Genomic DNA, 16,836 nt, shown 5'->3' with positions numbered 1-16,836 from the left:
TTTTACTAATACTCTCCACGTTTACTATGACTATTACTATCCATGTTTTCTATAGTATGACTATTATTATCTACGTTTACAATGACTATTACTTTGTCTATTACTATCCACGTTTACTATTACTATGACTTACTATCCATGTTTACTATCACTATGACTATAATACTATCCACTGTTACTATGACTATCCACGTTTACTACTGCTATGACTATTACAATAACTTATTCCGAATACTTTAAGAATTCAAATGATCAGAATTACTATTTATTATGATAATGACTATCATCTACTATTACTATTTACTATTACTAATCCCTCTTTACTATTGCCCTGAATCATTTAATAATAATAATAATAATAATTAATAATTAATAAACCATGAACTATCACTTATTAACAAACTGAGAGCTTGTTTAAGCTCTAGTGTCGAGTTCAGATGCTCTATGAGAGGTGCTCCCTCCGATGTGACCATGGCTGAACGTGACTCCCCCCCCCCCCCTCGCAGGTGTGAGGAGGCCCTGAGGGCGGCGTCGGAGCGCGGGCGCGACGGTTGCCACGGCGACGCGGCCGGCGGCCCACCCCCCGGCCCCGGCCCCGGCCCCAGCCCCGGTCAGACGTTCGTGGAGGTGCTGTCGGAGAACCTCCACGGCCTCGCCACCTCGCTGCCCCGCCTCCTCAGGGCGGCCGACGACCACAGGAAGCTGCTGGCGCTCAACGTGTTCCTGGGGTACCTCAAGCTGCTGGGGCCCCTGGTCGGCCGGGCCCTCAACTCCGCCGCCCACCTCCAGCGCATCTCCATGGCCCTGATGCAGGTGTGTCACCGTGGCAACCGCCTCCGCCTCCTCCTCCTCCTCCTGCTCCTCATTCTCCGAGGGCGGGAGATGGCCGTTGAAGTTCACGTCACATGACCCTCACTTTTTATCTTGTGTGTGTACATGCATAGATATTTTTGACTAATTATGGCAATTATCTGTACATTTTTGCGTAACAATATGATAAATAATGCCTACGTATTGTTATTAAGTGTTAAAGGTGACATATTACATAAATGTTGCTCATCTATCTGTTGCACATCCAGGTGGACATGCCCGCTTGTGATGTCAGAAGAGGCAGATTTTAAAACCAGCTTGTAACGGCTAATCACACTCACACCTGGTGTTATAATATGCCACCTTTAATAAAACAAATAGTAGATTGTTAAGTCAGTGAAAGTTATGATATCATCCTGATAAACCAGGGTTGTAAGTCTTGCTTAAGCAGCACTTCCTGTTTCCTGTGCAGGTCCTAGAGCTCGACGTGAGGGACGTTCGCATCGTGGAGGAGAGGAGTTCCGCCGCCGTCATGGAAACGCCCTCGGGGGCGGCCTCGGAAGACCCCCTCGCGGGCCACGCCCAGAGGAAGCACTTCCTGTACTTCAGGGACGAGAAGATCTTCTCCGTGCTCATGGAGATCTGTCGCACTCTAGGTCAGAGCTGACCCCCCGTCACACAACCACATCGTCTATAGTCAGAGGCAAGGCCTACGTATGGCCTCATTCACGTTCCATCCCACTGGATCGCTGCTGTTACGAAGGGGCCCCCACACAGCCCAAAGGGGCCCCCACACAGCCCAAAGGGGCCCCCACACAGCCCAAAGGGGCCCCCACACAGCCCAGAGGGGCCCCCACACAGCCCAAAGGGGCCCCCACACAGCCCAGAGGGGCCCCCACACAGCCCAAAGGGGCCCCCACACAGCCCAAAGGGGCCCCCACACAGCCCAAAGGGGCCCCCACACAGCCCAAAGGGGCCCCCACACAGCCCAGACTCACACCAACGGCCAGCCTCCTTTAACCGACCACTCCGTTGCCTCTCGTTCCAAAAGCTTCCAACACAGCTGAATAAACGGAACTGATTTGTTCCCGAACTCGTCTTATCTCCCCAAACGTTTCAGATGGCCAACGGTTGGGTCAGTGTGTAGCAGCCCTAAAGTGACGGACGTGGTAGGGGGGTAACACAGCAGAAAGGGATCGAAATGACGCTTCATAACCAGGCACCGTTCAAGGAAACGAGGGTTTATTTCATCCCAACTGTATGAAGAACGGTAACGAAATAGCTTCAGGCTGGCCAAGGCCAAAACAACAACCAGAAACATCCCCCTGACTTCCAAACAAAAACCTTTTTGGAATCTCTGAACAGCGGAGAAGGCTGACTAGAAACCAACCACTGGCCACAAATACGCCCACTCTACCGCCACCCAGTGGCTGAAAGACCACACTGCAGCCAAAAACCAAAACCAACATTAATTCTGATTTATTCGCCTTTTTCTCGATCATGCTCCTCTTGTCTTTTTTCGCGCTCCAGATTTTTCCTGTGTGTGAATTAACCGTTCAAATTAATCCAATCAAACGCTGATTCTGATTGGTCTGCAGGTTACTACGGCAACACCTACCTGCTGGTGGACCACTTCCTGGACCTGTACCGGGAGTCGTCGGCCTACCGGAAGCAGGCGGCCATGGTGCTGAACGAGACCCTGAGGGGGGCCGCGGGCGTCGGCGTGGCGACGTGGGGTCAGGGCTCGGGCGGCGGCGGCGGAGGGTGGGGGCTCCACGCCCCGGCGGAGGGAGGAGGAGGAGGTGGGGACGGGGAGAGCGTGAGGGCGGCGGTGGTGGCGGTCATAGAGGAGTACACCAGCGAGAGGAACTGGAACCTGGCCACGGCCCCCCAGCACTCGGAGGCCCCCCAGGACCGGGAGGTAAACATGCTGGTCCTCGTCAGCCGCAAAGTTAAACGTTTTTTGTCGAAAATAGCATTTTACATGCAGTTAAATTAAAAAGGGGTTATCATTCTGTCACTGTGCACATTTCCGGAACCTGAATAAATAATAGATAATGGTAACTTCTGCTATTCGTTGGTCCTTTGCTGCCAAAATGCATGACACAAAACGTTATGAGATCTGACTCTCATCCCTCTTGGTCTCTCTCTCTGTCTCTCTCTCTCTCTCTCTCTCTCGCTCTCGCTCTCGCTCTCGCTCTCGCTCTCTCGCCCTCTCCATTAATCTCTCTCTCTCGCCCTCTCTCTCTCTCTCGCCCCCTCTCTCTCTCTCTCTCTCTCGCCCCTCTCTCTCTCGCCCTCTCCATTAATCCCTCTCTCTCTCTCCCCCCCCCCCCCCTCCCAGCTGCTCAGTCCATCCAGGCTCTCGATATCTCCCGGTGGCATCAGCAGCTCCAGCCTCCTCCAGGTGGTCTCCTCCTCCTCCTCCTCTTCCTCCTCCTCCTCCTCCTCCTCCTCCGTCCACCAGCTCAACAGCAACATCTGGCAGCTGTGCATCCAGCTGGAGGGCGTGGCCTGCGGCGCCCACGCCCTGGGCCCCGCCTTCCGTCCCCTGCTGATGACGTCGCTGTACCCCGTGCTGGAGAAGGCGGGGGACGCGGCGCTGCTGGTCAGCCGCGCCGCGCTGGCGTGCGTCCACGGCGTCGCCGGGGCCTGTGGCTACGCGTCGCCGCGGCAACTCATCGCCGACAACTCGGACTACCTGCTCAACGACGTCTCCCTCAACCTGCGCCGGCTCCAGCACGGCCCGCAGGTAACCCGCTCCCCTGATTGGCTAGCCCCAGCCGGACGCGCAACCAATCAGCCGCTTCCAAGAACTGCTCTACGAGAGTCTCTCTCTCTCTCTCTCTCTCTCTCTCTCTCTCTCTCTCTCTCTCTCTCTCTCTCTCTCTCTCTCTCTCTCTCTCTCTCTCTCTCTCTCTCTCTCTCTCTCTCTCTCTCTCTCTCTCTCTCTCTCTCTCTCTCTCTCTCTCTCTCTCTCTCTCTCTCTCTCTCTCTCTCTCTCTCTCTCTCTCTCTCTCTCTCTCTCTCTCTCTCTCTCTGTGTGTGTGTGTGTGTGTGTGTGTGTGTGTGTGTGTGTGTGTGTGTGTGTGTGACAGCAGTGACGCTTGCTGTGTTTCAAATGGTCGTGAATCCAAACTCTCCGAGAAGACCGAGACAGAGCTAGGCGGCGGGGAAATGGCGTGATCGGGGCGGCACGCCTCACACGGTGCTCTGGTCCACAGGCCCCCCGGGTGCTGGCGGTGATCCTGGCCCACTCGGACCCCGGCCTGCTGCCCCTGGTGGGGGACATGGTGGGCGACGTGCTGCTGGCCCTGGACCTCTCGTACGACCACACGGCGGCGCTGTTCTGCGCCGTGCTGCACTCCCTCATGAAGGCTCTCGGTGAGGTTCCGCCCCCTGGGGGCCGCTGAGGGGTTCTGGGTTCGACTCCCGACGTCCACAGTCGGCGTCCATGAGCAAGGACGTAGCCCCTACCTGCTCATTAAGGACACGCATGGGAAATGATTATTATTGATCCAAGTGTTAGACGGACACTTTCCTTTTACTAAAAGTAATAATAAAAATAATTTCAAAACACCGATTTTTCCTAGTATTTGACAGTTGAGCTAATGAGCTAATTTAAACACATACTCCTCCATTTACAAAAGCAAAACTACAGTATTCTTAGTTGATCCACACAAAGACCCCCCCCCCCCCCCCCCCCCATAATCAGCCACTCAACCGTGACTAACCCCCTCCCCCCTGTAGTGAGGTGGTTCCCCCCCAGCAGGGACCCCCTGGGCGCGCCAGCGTCCGGGCGGGAGCAGGGGGGCTCGGGCCCCCGCCCGGAGGACATGACGGCTCTGGATGTCCGGCAGTTCCTCCTGGACCACAGCCGGCAGCAGGAGCTGGCCCAGGGCATCGGAGCGGAGGAGGAGGAGGAGGAAGAGGAGGAGCAGCAGCCAGGTAAAGATCTGTGTTCAGTCAACACGGTGATGACGTGTCAGGAGGAGGACCTAGTCAACACAATGTTAACATGTTAGGAGGAGGACAACCTAGTCAACACAATGTTAACATGTTAGGAGGAGGAGGAGGACCTAGTCAACACAATGTTAACATGTCAAGAGGAGGAGGAGGACCTAGTCAACACAATGTTAACATGTTAGGAGGAGGAGGACCTAGTCAACACAATGTTAACATGTCAGGAGGAGGAGGAGGACCTAGTCAACACAATGTTAACATGTCAGGAGGACGACCTAGACAACACCATGTTAACATGTCAGGAGGACGACCTAGTCACCACTTTGTGGCTGTTGTTTTGAAAAGTGGCCCCAGAAGAGGCAGAGGAAGAGGAGGGGCCGGATGTGAAGAAGGAGCTTCCTGCCCACATCGTCATCACGAAGGAAGTGATGCAACGGTGCACCCACCTGCTGTCAGACCCCAGCCTCCGCATCAGACTCAAGGTACCGTGTGTGTGTGTGTGTGTGCGTGTGCCTGCGTGCGTGCGTGCGCGCGTGCTCCCACTGATGCGTCTCCGCCTGCAGGTGCTGGACATCCTGGAGCTGTGCGTGTGCGTTCTGCGCGAGGCGGAGGACGAGCTGTTACCCATGGTGCACCGCTGCTGGCCAGCGCTCCTCCGCAGGCTGACCGACGACGACCCCCTCGCCGTCCTCCGGGGCTTCAAGGTGAGTCCTCTCCCCCAAGGTCCCCGGACCCCCGGAGCCTTCCAGGGGACCCCTACTCTGCCCCCCGGTAGTTTAGCAGAATTCGGTCCAAAGCGCCAAGTCAAGTTATTTTTTGTCCAAGATCCTCTCGGTTATGTCTTATATTCTACATTGCACTCCTAGGGTTGGGGTTAGCCATCCCTTCTGAGTGTTTGTTTGTTTTGAGGAGTTTTCCAGTTAAGGGGTTAAGGGTTAAGAGTTGAGGGTTGTTCCCATGAGCCCCTCGGAGTCTGACCCGTTTCCACCGGGTACACCGCCACAGCTACGTCGGCTGGTGACGGCGTCACACCCCAACAATCTCTGCAGACCTGGCTCCCCTCTGATCGGGCGGTGTGAGTGACCCCCTGGCCCTGCCGTCGGTCGGTGTGTCAATGTGTGTATCAACCGATGTAAGCCGCTTTGGATAAAAGCGTCTGCTAAATGCCCTAATTGTAATTGCTCCCAGGTGCTGTGCACCCTGGGCGAGGCGTGCGGCAACTTCCTCCGGGGCAGGGTGTCCAAGGAGGTGCTGCCCCGGCTGGGCGCCTCGCTGGCCCGCCAGGCCCCGGTCAGCGCGCGCGCCGGGCCCGTCTACACCCACACGCTGGCCTACAAGCTGCAGCTGGCCGTCCTGCAGGGCCTGGGATCTCTCTGCCTGAGGCTGGACCTGGGTAGGACCCCGCCGCCGACCTCTGACCTCTCTCCCGCACCACGCTGACCTCTGAACTCTCACCTGCACCGCACTGACCTCTCACCTGCACCACGCTGACCTCTGACCTCCCGCACCACGCTGACCTCTGACCTCTCTCCTGCATCATAGTGACATCTGACCTGCACACACCACGATGACCTCTCACCTGCACCACGCTGACCTCTGACATGTCACCTGCACCACACTGACCTCTCACCACTAACCTGCACCATGCTGACCTCTCACCTGCACCACACTGACCACTGAACTCTCACCTGCACCACGCTGACCTCTGACCTGCACACACCACGCTGACCTCTTAGCTTTCACTTGCACCAGCTGACCTCTGACCTCTCACCTGCACCGCTCATTGGTTGTTCCAGTTCTTGGCTCATCATTGGTCTCTAGAGAACAAGCGATCCCACCACAGCCCATTAGAGTTTTTTTAAATCACCGTCTCTCAGGGGAAACAAACGAAAAAACCTGATAACCTAATTCAATGGATTTGACATGATCTGGTAAGGCACTGTCACTATAGTGCATTTAGGACCAATAAACAAGCCATGAAGTCTAATCAATTGTACCATTCAAGACAGGATTGTGTTGAGGCGACAGATCTACAGATTGAACATATCTGGCATCCAATCGTTCTTTAATGCAAGGTGAGGGGCGACCAACCACCAGTCTTATGGATCTTAGACCGCTCTGACAGAGATCCTCTGAGGGCGAATTATCTGATTGGACAATGTTTGGACCTTGTCTGGAGGAAATCCAGGCACGGCTCACCAATGGCTAACACCATCCCTGCGGAGAAGCTTGGGGGCGTCATCTCTGAAGGTCCGTGGTCTGCAGATTCAGGGTCTGGGCCTGAACACCGTGGAACATCTCTGGAGAGACCTGAAGAGCTGTGCAAAGTAAACCCAAGAGGGCTTGAGGCTCCAGTTAAGGGTCTGAATACTGTAAATGCTACATAAAGAAACGGTCTGATATACCAAACACAGGGGACAGTGACAATCCCACGCTTATGATTGTCCTTTGTGGACAACAGGCTGCTGGTGGGTTGCCAGGTTTTACTGCAACACCCCCATTTACCTTTGCTGTGAAGGCCAAGATGGAGTCAATAAGGAAGAATTTGCTAGCTAAAGCTATGATCTACCCGATCACGATGAACTGAATAGATCTGGGTTGGGTGTGGTTTCCTGTCAAGTTTTGCAGAGGCATTGAACGTGCAATCTCGGGTCTAGTATGCTGTTCGCTGAACTAGTACTCCCTGCCTTCACTTCCAGATCATCTGACCGTTTGTCTGCATGTGTTTACTTCCATGGATAACTACAGAAAAATATCTGAGATCTGTATTAACACACAAAACGAAGCCTCTAGCATTATTTAAGTGTCAAGGTCTTGTTTGACGACCAGGGGTCGTACTCATTTTTCTGAAGGGTGATCTTAACATCATTGAGGGGACAAAGGCAGCCCTAGATAAAGAAGTGTGGTTTGCAGCCACTGAAAATCAGCCAAACCAACCACTCTTTACCACCTAACCTCAGCGACTATCAGAGAGCAGCATCTATGTACAGCTCCTGTGGTGACCAGTGAAGTATTCATGACATCTCCTTTTAAGGAACATTTAGCAGCCTATCACAGATCTAATCGAATGGTGGAACCCATCAAGTATGAAACAGAGCAGCCAACGTCTGTTGGCATTGAGATGAAAAAATAGTCACAAAGAAATGTTTTCAATCATTTTATTAAATATTGTTAACAAATCCCCAAGCATAAGTCTTCACAGCTCTCATCTGTCCATTTAAATTGGTTCTGCTCCACGACCATCCCTAAGCAGTTCTGGTCCTCACCTCCATCAGGCTCCCCTCCACTCCAGTCATCCAGTGACAGGACGGTCCCATTAACCCCACATCGCCTCATCCGTTGCTCCAAGCCAGAAGTGGTAGTTGTACCCGCTAATGAAGTCCATCTCCGCTTTATTGTCCACAACCACCAGATCTGCTCTGTCGGAAACAAAGAGCTCCCTGCTCTTCTTCCAGGATCCCAACACGTTGTTAATCCGGTAACTTTTAAAACCAAACTCATCCGAACCACCTGGACAGTCCTGTTCCCAAACTAGTGTTGCTATGTTCCGTGCAATTCTTCAGTATAAGGCGAGCCTGGTCCATGTCAGTCTTGTAAATCACTGCCAACCCAAGCAGTCCAGCCAGCAGGACCACAGACAGCAGGCCCAGAAGCACCACCACAGCCCTGATAGGACACCAAGGAGGGCTCACAGCGTCCGGCCGCTGACTTCTTCCTGTTCCCAGAGACTTGGAGGACTCCTCTGTCCCCACAGAGTCCTGGTGTGGATCTCTGAGGCTCTCCAGGCTAGCGTAGATGTCCACTATCCTCTCCTCTCTCTCTCCTTGTGTGTACCTGGCCTTGGTCATCATGTTGGGCATGGCGTAAATCACCTCAGCCATGTTGTGGTCTTGACTGTATTCACAGAGTTGATCTTATCGTCCTACGCCTGTGAGCGGTTCCTCTTTCTGTGCGTTCTGTCTGACAGCAGGTCGAGGTCTTCACACCCACTATACCCAAGCAGGAAGTCTTCTCACCGGATGAGCCGTTGCGCTTACTGCAATATTGCCCACCTCTGTGTTGCCAAGGCAATCGCAGGGGATGACAAACTACCACAATCATTTTGACTGCTCCATTCCCGGCCAAAGCTTGTATATTTGATTTAGAATAATAAAGCTCCAGTCTTATTTGAACCACAGAGACCCCCGGCACCAAGACACTGCAGGTAATTAGTTCAAATCACTAATCATGGGTTCAGCGCTTCATAAGTAACAAGGCTGCAAGTATTTATTGTAGGACTTAAATGTTAAAACAAGAACCAACTATATCAAAGAGCTCTTTAGTGACCAATGATAATGAGACAGTACAAGACCAATTACATTACATTAAGAGTGAAGTGAAAGTGAAAGTGAGGAATAAAATGGATTGATCTCACCGGAGGAGAGGAGAGGAACTGGGCCTAGCAGGCCTGACTCAATCTTGTGTTACGGAGGAGCCATAATTAAGGAGATTTCAATACATTGGGCACTACAGGATCTGTTCATCGATGTAATTCAGATTCTTTAGTTTCCACAGTTCCTCTTGGGGCTGGAGGTGAAGATCAAGCAAAATCATTTTTATTTTGACAAATGTATTGCATGTAGACTTTAATTGAATCAACAATATACAGCATGCTTTATGCTCCTTCCACAATTGGGTTAAACACCAAATTTAAAAGTAATTTGGGATCCACACTGTAAACCATAGGTCCTGTTAGGAGGTCATATTAACATACATAGTATAATATCCAAATGTGACCAAATCCAGAATCTATTAAGTGAGTCTAACTTGGATTTTCTTTGCATCACTGAAACCTGGCATAGTAATTCTCCAATGGCTGGATTACATGTACCGGGTTACAATATCTTTAGATTAGACAGATCCGGGGGAAGGGGAAATGTTTTATGTAAAAGATCATCTTAAGTGTAATCAAATCAAATGGGCCTGTGTAAACAACATGGAACGCGTAGGGCTCAATGCCATTCTTTCTGAATAAATGTCAGTGACACTGGTAGGGATTTATTGGCCACCATCAACGTCTAATGTGTTTTATGAGAATCTGCAGGATGTGCTTAAAGGGGACCTATTATGCTTTTTCGACTTTATGACCTATAAACGTTGTTATATTGATTGATAGTCATGTTTAACCATACACAAAAAACGATGTCGATTTTCGGGAAACTCTTCCTCTCATCTGGGCGCTTTCAGCATTCTCTGTCAACTCTCCGTTTCGTCCTTCTCCGCCCCCTCGCCCCCCTCCTGCCAACCCAACTCCGTTGTGATTGGTTTCCTTCCTTGAAGCGCTCGCGCGGGCAGATTGACCAGGCGCGGCAGGAGTGCCTCTACGTAGATGATTTCTACGTAGAGGCACTCTACGTAGAAATTCTTTCCTATGGAGCAACGAATACCTGGAACTCCATACCAAGTGCAATACGCGAACTACCAACTCTCACCTCAGTTTCCAAACATCAAAATAAATGGCTTTTAGAAAATAAATGTGGTCACTAGCTGGGATAATTTATAATTTTTTCCACTGACGCTGATCTGTTAACCTTGTCTATTATGTATATTATGATGTTTTACTCATGCCGCGTTTCCACTGCAGGGTGCGGAACGGATCGGATCGCAAAGGGGCGGTAGGGAGGGGGCAGTATAGCCCAGCTCAGTTCCGAGGTCGCGTTTCCACTGCCGACAGTACCCTTGGTGGTAGGCCGGATGTCAATCGCGGCGGCAGCTACGTAAACATCGTAAACAACGTCTTCCTCCGCAAGAATGCAGACGAACGTCTCCACCTCCTTGTTCGCCCAAGCAAGCTTTTTACGCGACATGTTAATTGTAAAGAATAATACCTCGAGGCTACTGTTTGTTTGTTTTTATCCCCGTGTCACCCGGAAGTGACGATTCTGTCGACCAATCAACGGGGGGGGGTGTAGCTAGAATTCCAGGGTACCCTTTCAGGCGTCTGGTCTCGTTTTGGGTACCGCAACGGAGGAGTCCCTAGAATGGGGTCGGAACGGGTACGGCAAAGTCCGGGTCACGCCCACTTTTGGCGGTGGAAACGCGATCCGACCCGCACCTTTGCGATCCGATCCGTTCCGCACCCTGCAGTGGAAATGCGCCATCAGTGTGTGTCTGTTTTACTGTATAATATGATTTGTTTTATTTCGCTTTATATTTAATTTATTAAGGGACCATCTTCCAGTCTGCGTTTTGTGTTCTTGAGTGTACAGTGTGGCCAGATGGGATTCCCAAGAGCAAACTAAGCTCCTTAAAGTTAATTGATACATTTCCCTCTCTGGTTCCTACTCCTACATTTAGCAGCCATACACACAAATATATTAACACACACGTCTTTATTGCTCTGTGTTTCAGGTGAGGCTGACCTAGATGCTGTCTGTGATGCCTGCCTTCCCTACCTGAGCTGTAGACAACCAATCAGCCTTCAGGAGGCGTGTCTAAGGTAGCAGCGCTAAAGTCAACAGATTCACTCCACACAGATTCATTCTTCACAGATTCTCTCCACAAACACACACACAAGGTTAAATTCTAGGACCTCTTTTATTTAGCTTATTCATAAATGACTTGGCAAGTTACCTGCCAACTATATGCGGATGGTGCTGCACTATATGTTCACACTAAAGACAAAGCGCAAGCTGCAAAATAACTTGAGTAATGTGTGCAACTGGCTAGAGAGCTCTCACCTGACCCCGTATCCGAATTGAACCGTAAGATTCACATAAAATAGTGAATCTTATGGCCTGCATGTGATTCACTTCTTATTGTAAATCAGCCAAAAATTGGGTCAATAAATGTTGGATTCAAGCTGAATGATCACGAAGGGTGAAACATGAATCCATGAATCCTACGGAGACCCTGACACCAGGGGGTGCCTGGGCGTGCTGCTGACTCCTCCCCTTCCTCCTCCTCCAGCGTGTTCCGTCACCTGATCCAGGTGGACCCGGACGCCTTCTGGCTGACGCTGAGCCAGCTGCACGCTGCCCTCCCCCACGCCCCGCCTCCTCCCCACCTCCAGCCCCTCCTACCGGGCGGGGCGGGGGCGGGGCCGGGCCCCCCCCGGGACCAGTACACACACAACCTGGACCAGCTGCTGAGGGACGCCTTCGGGGCCCCTGGCTCCCAGAGCCCCGGCTCTCTGGGATGATGGGCAGGTGGACGAGCCAATCAGACGAGGCCTGATGTGGACGCATGCTGGGCTGTTCCGTCAGGTCGTCACGGGACCGACTGGTCAAACTGGTGCGGTGGAACTGCTGCTGTGGTTTTAAAGACACGCCAGTGACCTGCTGCTCTGAAGACACTTGCTCAAGGACACAACGTCATTTATCGCATTGAAGAGCAAAATATGAATTTTAAATGAGTATCTGACCTCACTTGTGATGAGATACCTGGATATCAATGATGTGTTACCATGTTTATACTCTGTGATATCCTAATTTACTGAGGAAGTAGCTCAATAGATTAACTTGTTCCTCTGTTTGAGGAGAACAAACACGGGCCATTAAAACATTCAATCTTAATGTTTTAGGATTTGTTGTTGATAAGCATACGCGGCAGTGTTACAATAAGCTAGATCTGAATAAAGGAAGGGAAGAGAGCGAGTAACGAGTGTCCTGGGTGCGCTTTATATAGTCACCACTCGCTAGTCACCAGCTGGCGTGTGTGTGCATATGCAGCCTTGTGCGTCGTTGCGGTAAAGCTATATCCTGTTTCAACAAGGTAGTCGCTACACTATGTACTGATGCAACAGCAGTTCAAAAGTTCAACAGTTCAACAGTCCAGGGGTCTCATTTATAAAACTGTGTTACTAAAAAATGTGCGTACTCCCAGAAGCCAAGGTTTGCGTGCGCCAAAAGATATTCCGATTTATAAAACCCTGCGTACGCACACCGTACGCAATCTTTGCTTTATAAATCAGAGTGCCTACAAGTGTGCGCAGCTGAATCAGCTTCACGTTCCGCCCTGTACACGCCCCTTTTTAACCATAAATGGTCAATGCAAATAACCTCATGAATTCGATCTGCATATAAAACAGACTCAGATGCAAGTTGTATGTCTTGTCGGAAACAATGGCAGAAGTACTGAGAAAAGCAAAAAAGCGAAATTTCACGGAGGTTGAAGTGGAGACACTTGTGGGTGAGATGAAGGCCCGAAAGGTAGTTTTGTTCGGCGGTCACGGGATTGGGATCGCCAACAACAAAAAGCAGATTGAGTGGCAACATGTTGCTGCAGCAGTGAACTCTGTCAGTAGCACGGAGCGCACAGTCCCAGAATAAAAAAGACATAGTTACATATTTGTATGTAGCCTACCAATAAATCGTTATGGTCCCTAAATACCCTCTCCCTCCGAATCCTGCCATTTGCATGGTCCGCCAGAAGTGCCATGGTGCAGCATTACCACGGCGCTCACCTCTGCATTTATAGGGTTACGGTAATAAGACTGACCGAGAACACCTTGGATAATCAGTTTGTAATCACCCACGTAAAATGTTCTTGAACATAACCCCTTTTTAATGCCTGATTTGTCATGAAAAGCATCAAGAGTAACGGACAACGATTGTGATGAGGAGTGTGGCTTGGTTTTCCACACATGGGATTTAATTGACATTTGATTATGCGTTTACAGTGTCACATAAAAATATTATGTTCTTGACACATGTTGGACAGATGCTTTATTCCATGCAGTCGCGCCGTCAGTGGACAGTAGGCTATGGAGTGACGGGATTAAATATAGACATCTATTTGATGTTCACGATAGAAAAAAAAAGATTGACATAATAAAAAAGTTACAACCAAACATTGCAATTATAATAATTCAATCTGAAGAAATACTGGCTGGGATTATATAAATCTTTCTTTGTTAGCCCAACGCAAATAAAATATCTTTTCAATGTCTGTTTAAAGACAACAAGTCCGAACAGAATCCCTTTTCTGCTTATTTAGTAAATTATGCAAATATTATGCAAAATCTAAAAATTCAAACTCCGTTACCTTCAAAAGGCAAAATGTATAACAGAGAATCTAGAGAGAAATGATCAATAATGTTTATAGATCTATCTAACAGGTTGAGGAGATGAGCTGGGCCTAGCAGGCCTGACTCTATCCTGGAGCTTGTGGATGATTGAGGAACACAGGTTACAAGAACCAGAACTGTCCAGTGGCGGCTCGCCTATAGAGGGCGCTGGGGTGCCGCCCTCCCGCCGACCGGCCATCTTTTCTTTTTTAAATATATTTATATATATATATTTTAATAATCTTCTCATTTTGAGAATTAATCTATTTTAATTGCATTCGAATAATGCATTTACTTTAGAATATCTTTAGAATCCCCCATGATTAAATCTTCATTCACTGACATGTTCAACGTTCATCTTGGTGAAGTAGATGTCTTCCGTGGGGCGCTTTTCGCTCAGCCCCACATGCCTGAATTATTAGCCAATGGTTCCCCCGTTGCTAGGCAGAAAAGTACATAATTTGCTATTACCTCAGAGATCAGCAAGATGGCGACTTTGAGTACTGCTACCACTGTTTCCCTGTGAGTTCAGCTAGCCCCAAATTCAGTTAAGTCTTTGCTTAAGAATCCCTTCGAAAGAAGAACATTTGCAGAAAAATTTCAAGTAAAAGAAATCGGAGCAGATAAGCCAGAAGTGAACATGACCCAACAAGCAAGAGAAAAGGATAGAGCCTACAAGAGAAGTTTTTCCAGAGTTTGGTTCAGGCTTGGCTAACTAGCTGTGGGTATGCCAATGCAATTTTTTTGCTTTCCTTGTATACTTTTTAAAACAAGTGCGAGTGATAGTTTGTGGACACGGACAGGGTTGACAGACCTGAAACATCTGTCAGAACGGATTAAAAAAACACAAGCGAGCAAGAGTGCATATGAACAACTGTGAAGCTAGCCATGCTAGAGGTAAGCAACTTCTATTTATTCCACTAGCCTATATGTATTTCCCTTGAGATGACAGACCTGAAACATCTGTCAGAACGGATTAAAAAAACACAAGCGAGCAAGAGTGCATATGAACAACTGTGAAGCTAGCCATGCTAGAGGTAAGCAACTTCTATTTATTCCACTAGCCTATATGTATTTCCCTTGAGATGGACACTGGTTGCAGACCCTCACAACCTCCCCCCACCCCTTTCAAGTGTACTGTATATAGTTATCTGCAAACCTATGGTGGGACCAGGCCTTCATTGTGCATATTGTATATAGTCCTCTGCAAAGCTATTCAGTACATACTGTATATAGCTCTCTGCAAACATGGTGGCATCAGGCCTTCAGTGTGCATATTGTATATAGTCCTCTGAAAACCTATTCAGTGTGCATACTGTAAATAGTTCTCTGCAAACCTATGGTTGCTTCAGGCCTTCAGTGTTCATATTGTCTATAGTCCTTTGCAAACCTATTCAGTGTACACACTGTATATAGTCCTCTGCAAACCTATGGTGGCATCAGGCCTTCAGTGTGCATATTGTACTGTATGTAGTCCTCTGCAAACCTATGTTGGTATCATGCCTTAAGTGTGTCTTCAACAACCACACACAAAAGTTTGCACATTTACATGAATTTTGTGGAATTCATATTTCATTGTATTTGTCTAAATGCATACTAATGCAGACTGTAGATATATTTATGAGTGACGTTTACCAACACAATTACACAGTTACTTGGCCGTAACACACGTGACTCAGCCATTATCTCTATCTCTCTCTCTCTCACTCACACACACAGAGAGAGAGAACGTTACCTTGTGTGTAAGTCAAAGTTATTGTTGATGTATCTGCATATATCTCTTAATGTTGCTGATTTCTACAAGGCAAAAAATTAACTTAAAACTTAGTTCCCTGGCCCCATTCGTCTTTGCAAGTAAATGTTATTTTTTTGCCTTTACTATTTTGTCAGAATGCTTCGTTTGTTTGTGAAAATCACAAAAAATCTTGTGGGGGAGAATGGCCCCATTCGTCTTTGTAAGTAAATGTTATTTTTTTGCCTTTACTATTTTGTCAGAATGCACCAGAATGCTTCGTTTGTTTGTGAAAATCACAAAAAATCTGGTGGGGGAGGATGCCCCCAGACCCCCCTACAGGGGTTTGGAATGCAAACGTTCAGCCCCCCCTCAAATAAATTCCACCAGCCGCAACTGTCACAATCAGTTCTTGCCGCAGGAACAAAAGAGATAGGACCCAAAAGCAGACGAGATCTCGGGGAGATTTAACAAAAAAGCTTATCAGAATCAGAATCAGAATCTCTTTATTGTCATTGCACAAAGTGCAACGAAATTGAAACTAAATGAGAAAAAGGGTTATTTTCTAAAAATGTATATATAATTGTAAAGAACTCAAACAAATATATATCGTTTAAAATGTCAGCCAATTTTGATTGGTATAATAATGCAATAATTTATAATTCTGCATTATTTAGAGAAATAACAGCTCTAGGGTAGAAACTGTTTTTAAGCCTATTTGTTTTTGATCTGATTGCCCTGTAGCGCCTCCCAGAGGGCAACAGTTCAAACAGGTTATGTGCTGGGTGGGATGAGTCTCTCAGGATGCTATGAGCTCTCCTGAGGCAGTGTCTGTAGACATCCTCAAGAGAGCGAAGAGGACATCCAATGACTTTTTGTGCCGTTTTTATGACCCTCTGGAGCGCTTTCCTCTCAGCTGCAGTGCAACTGGCAAACCACATCGAGATGCCGTAGCTTAGGACAGTCTCAATGGTGCAGCGATAAAAGGTCATCAGCATTTTCTCCTGAAGATTGTTCTTCCTGAGGATCCTTAGGAGATACAGGCCCCGTCCACACGAAGCCGAAACGGGCGAAACCGTTACGGTTTCGATCTATCCGGTTTCGAAGTATCTCCGTAAAGACGAAGCCAAGCGAAACCGGATAGATCTGTAGAAACGCTGTAGTAAACATTCCAGGCCCATAAGGGGCGCTGCTTCTGGTACACAAATCCAGAAGAAGAAGAGGCGAGCATGCGCATAAAGGCTGCCCCCCGAACCACTAACAACACAAACAAACAGCTCTTCTA

The 16,836-nt window shown here is 48.9% G+C and overlaps 1 protein-coding gene across 3 annotated transcripts in view; it reads left to right on the top strand.

Moving 5' to 3' along the window:
- Positions 1-16,836, top strand: part of tti1 (TELO2 interacting protein 1) — a 38,550-nt gene that overhangs the window by 2,915 nt on the left and 18,799 nt on the right. For 2 of the 3 annotated variants that reach the window (XM_060053365.1, XM_060053356.1), the window contains exons 4-12: positions 507-813; positions 1,283-1,466; positions 2,409-2,731; positions 3,155-3,562; positions 4,035-4,194; positions 4,561-4,758; positions 5,119-5,255; positions 5,337-5,477; positions 5,962-6,166. In XM_060053365.1, the coding sequence (XP_059909348.1) occupies positions 507-813; positions 1,283-1,466; positions 2,409-2,731; positions 3,155-3,562; positions 4,035-4,194; positions 4,561-4,758; positions 5,119-5,255; positions 5,337-5,477; positions 5,962-6,166 (2,063 nt within the window). Of the gene's footprint in view, positions 1-506; positions 814-1,282; positions 1,467-2,408; positions 2,732-3,154; positions 3,563-4,034; positions 4,195-4,560; positions 4,759-5,118; positions 5,256-5,336; positions 5,478-5,961; positions 6,167-11,163; positions 11,252-11,721; positions 12,327-16,836 lie in introns of those variants that run through there. The other variant, XM_060053345.1, reaches the window with a different exon arrangement.

This window comes from Gadus macrocephalus, chromosome 1 (assembly GCF_031168955.1).
Source record: "Gadus macrocephalus chromosome 1, ASM3116895v1".
Taxonomy (NCBI): Eukaryota; Metazoa; Chordata; class Actinopteri; order Gadiformes; family Gadidae; genus Gadus; species Gadus macrocephalus.
The sequence above is the reverse complement of the archived record's forward strand: the minus strand, read 5'-3'. Positions and strand labels throughout refer to the sequence as shown.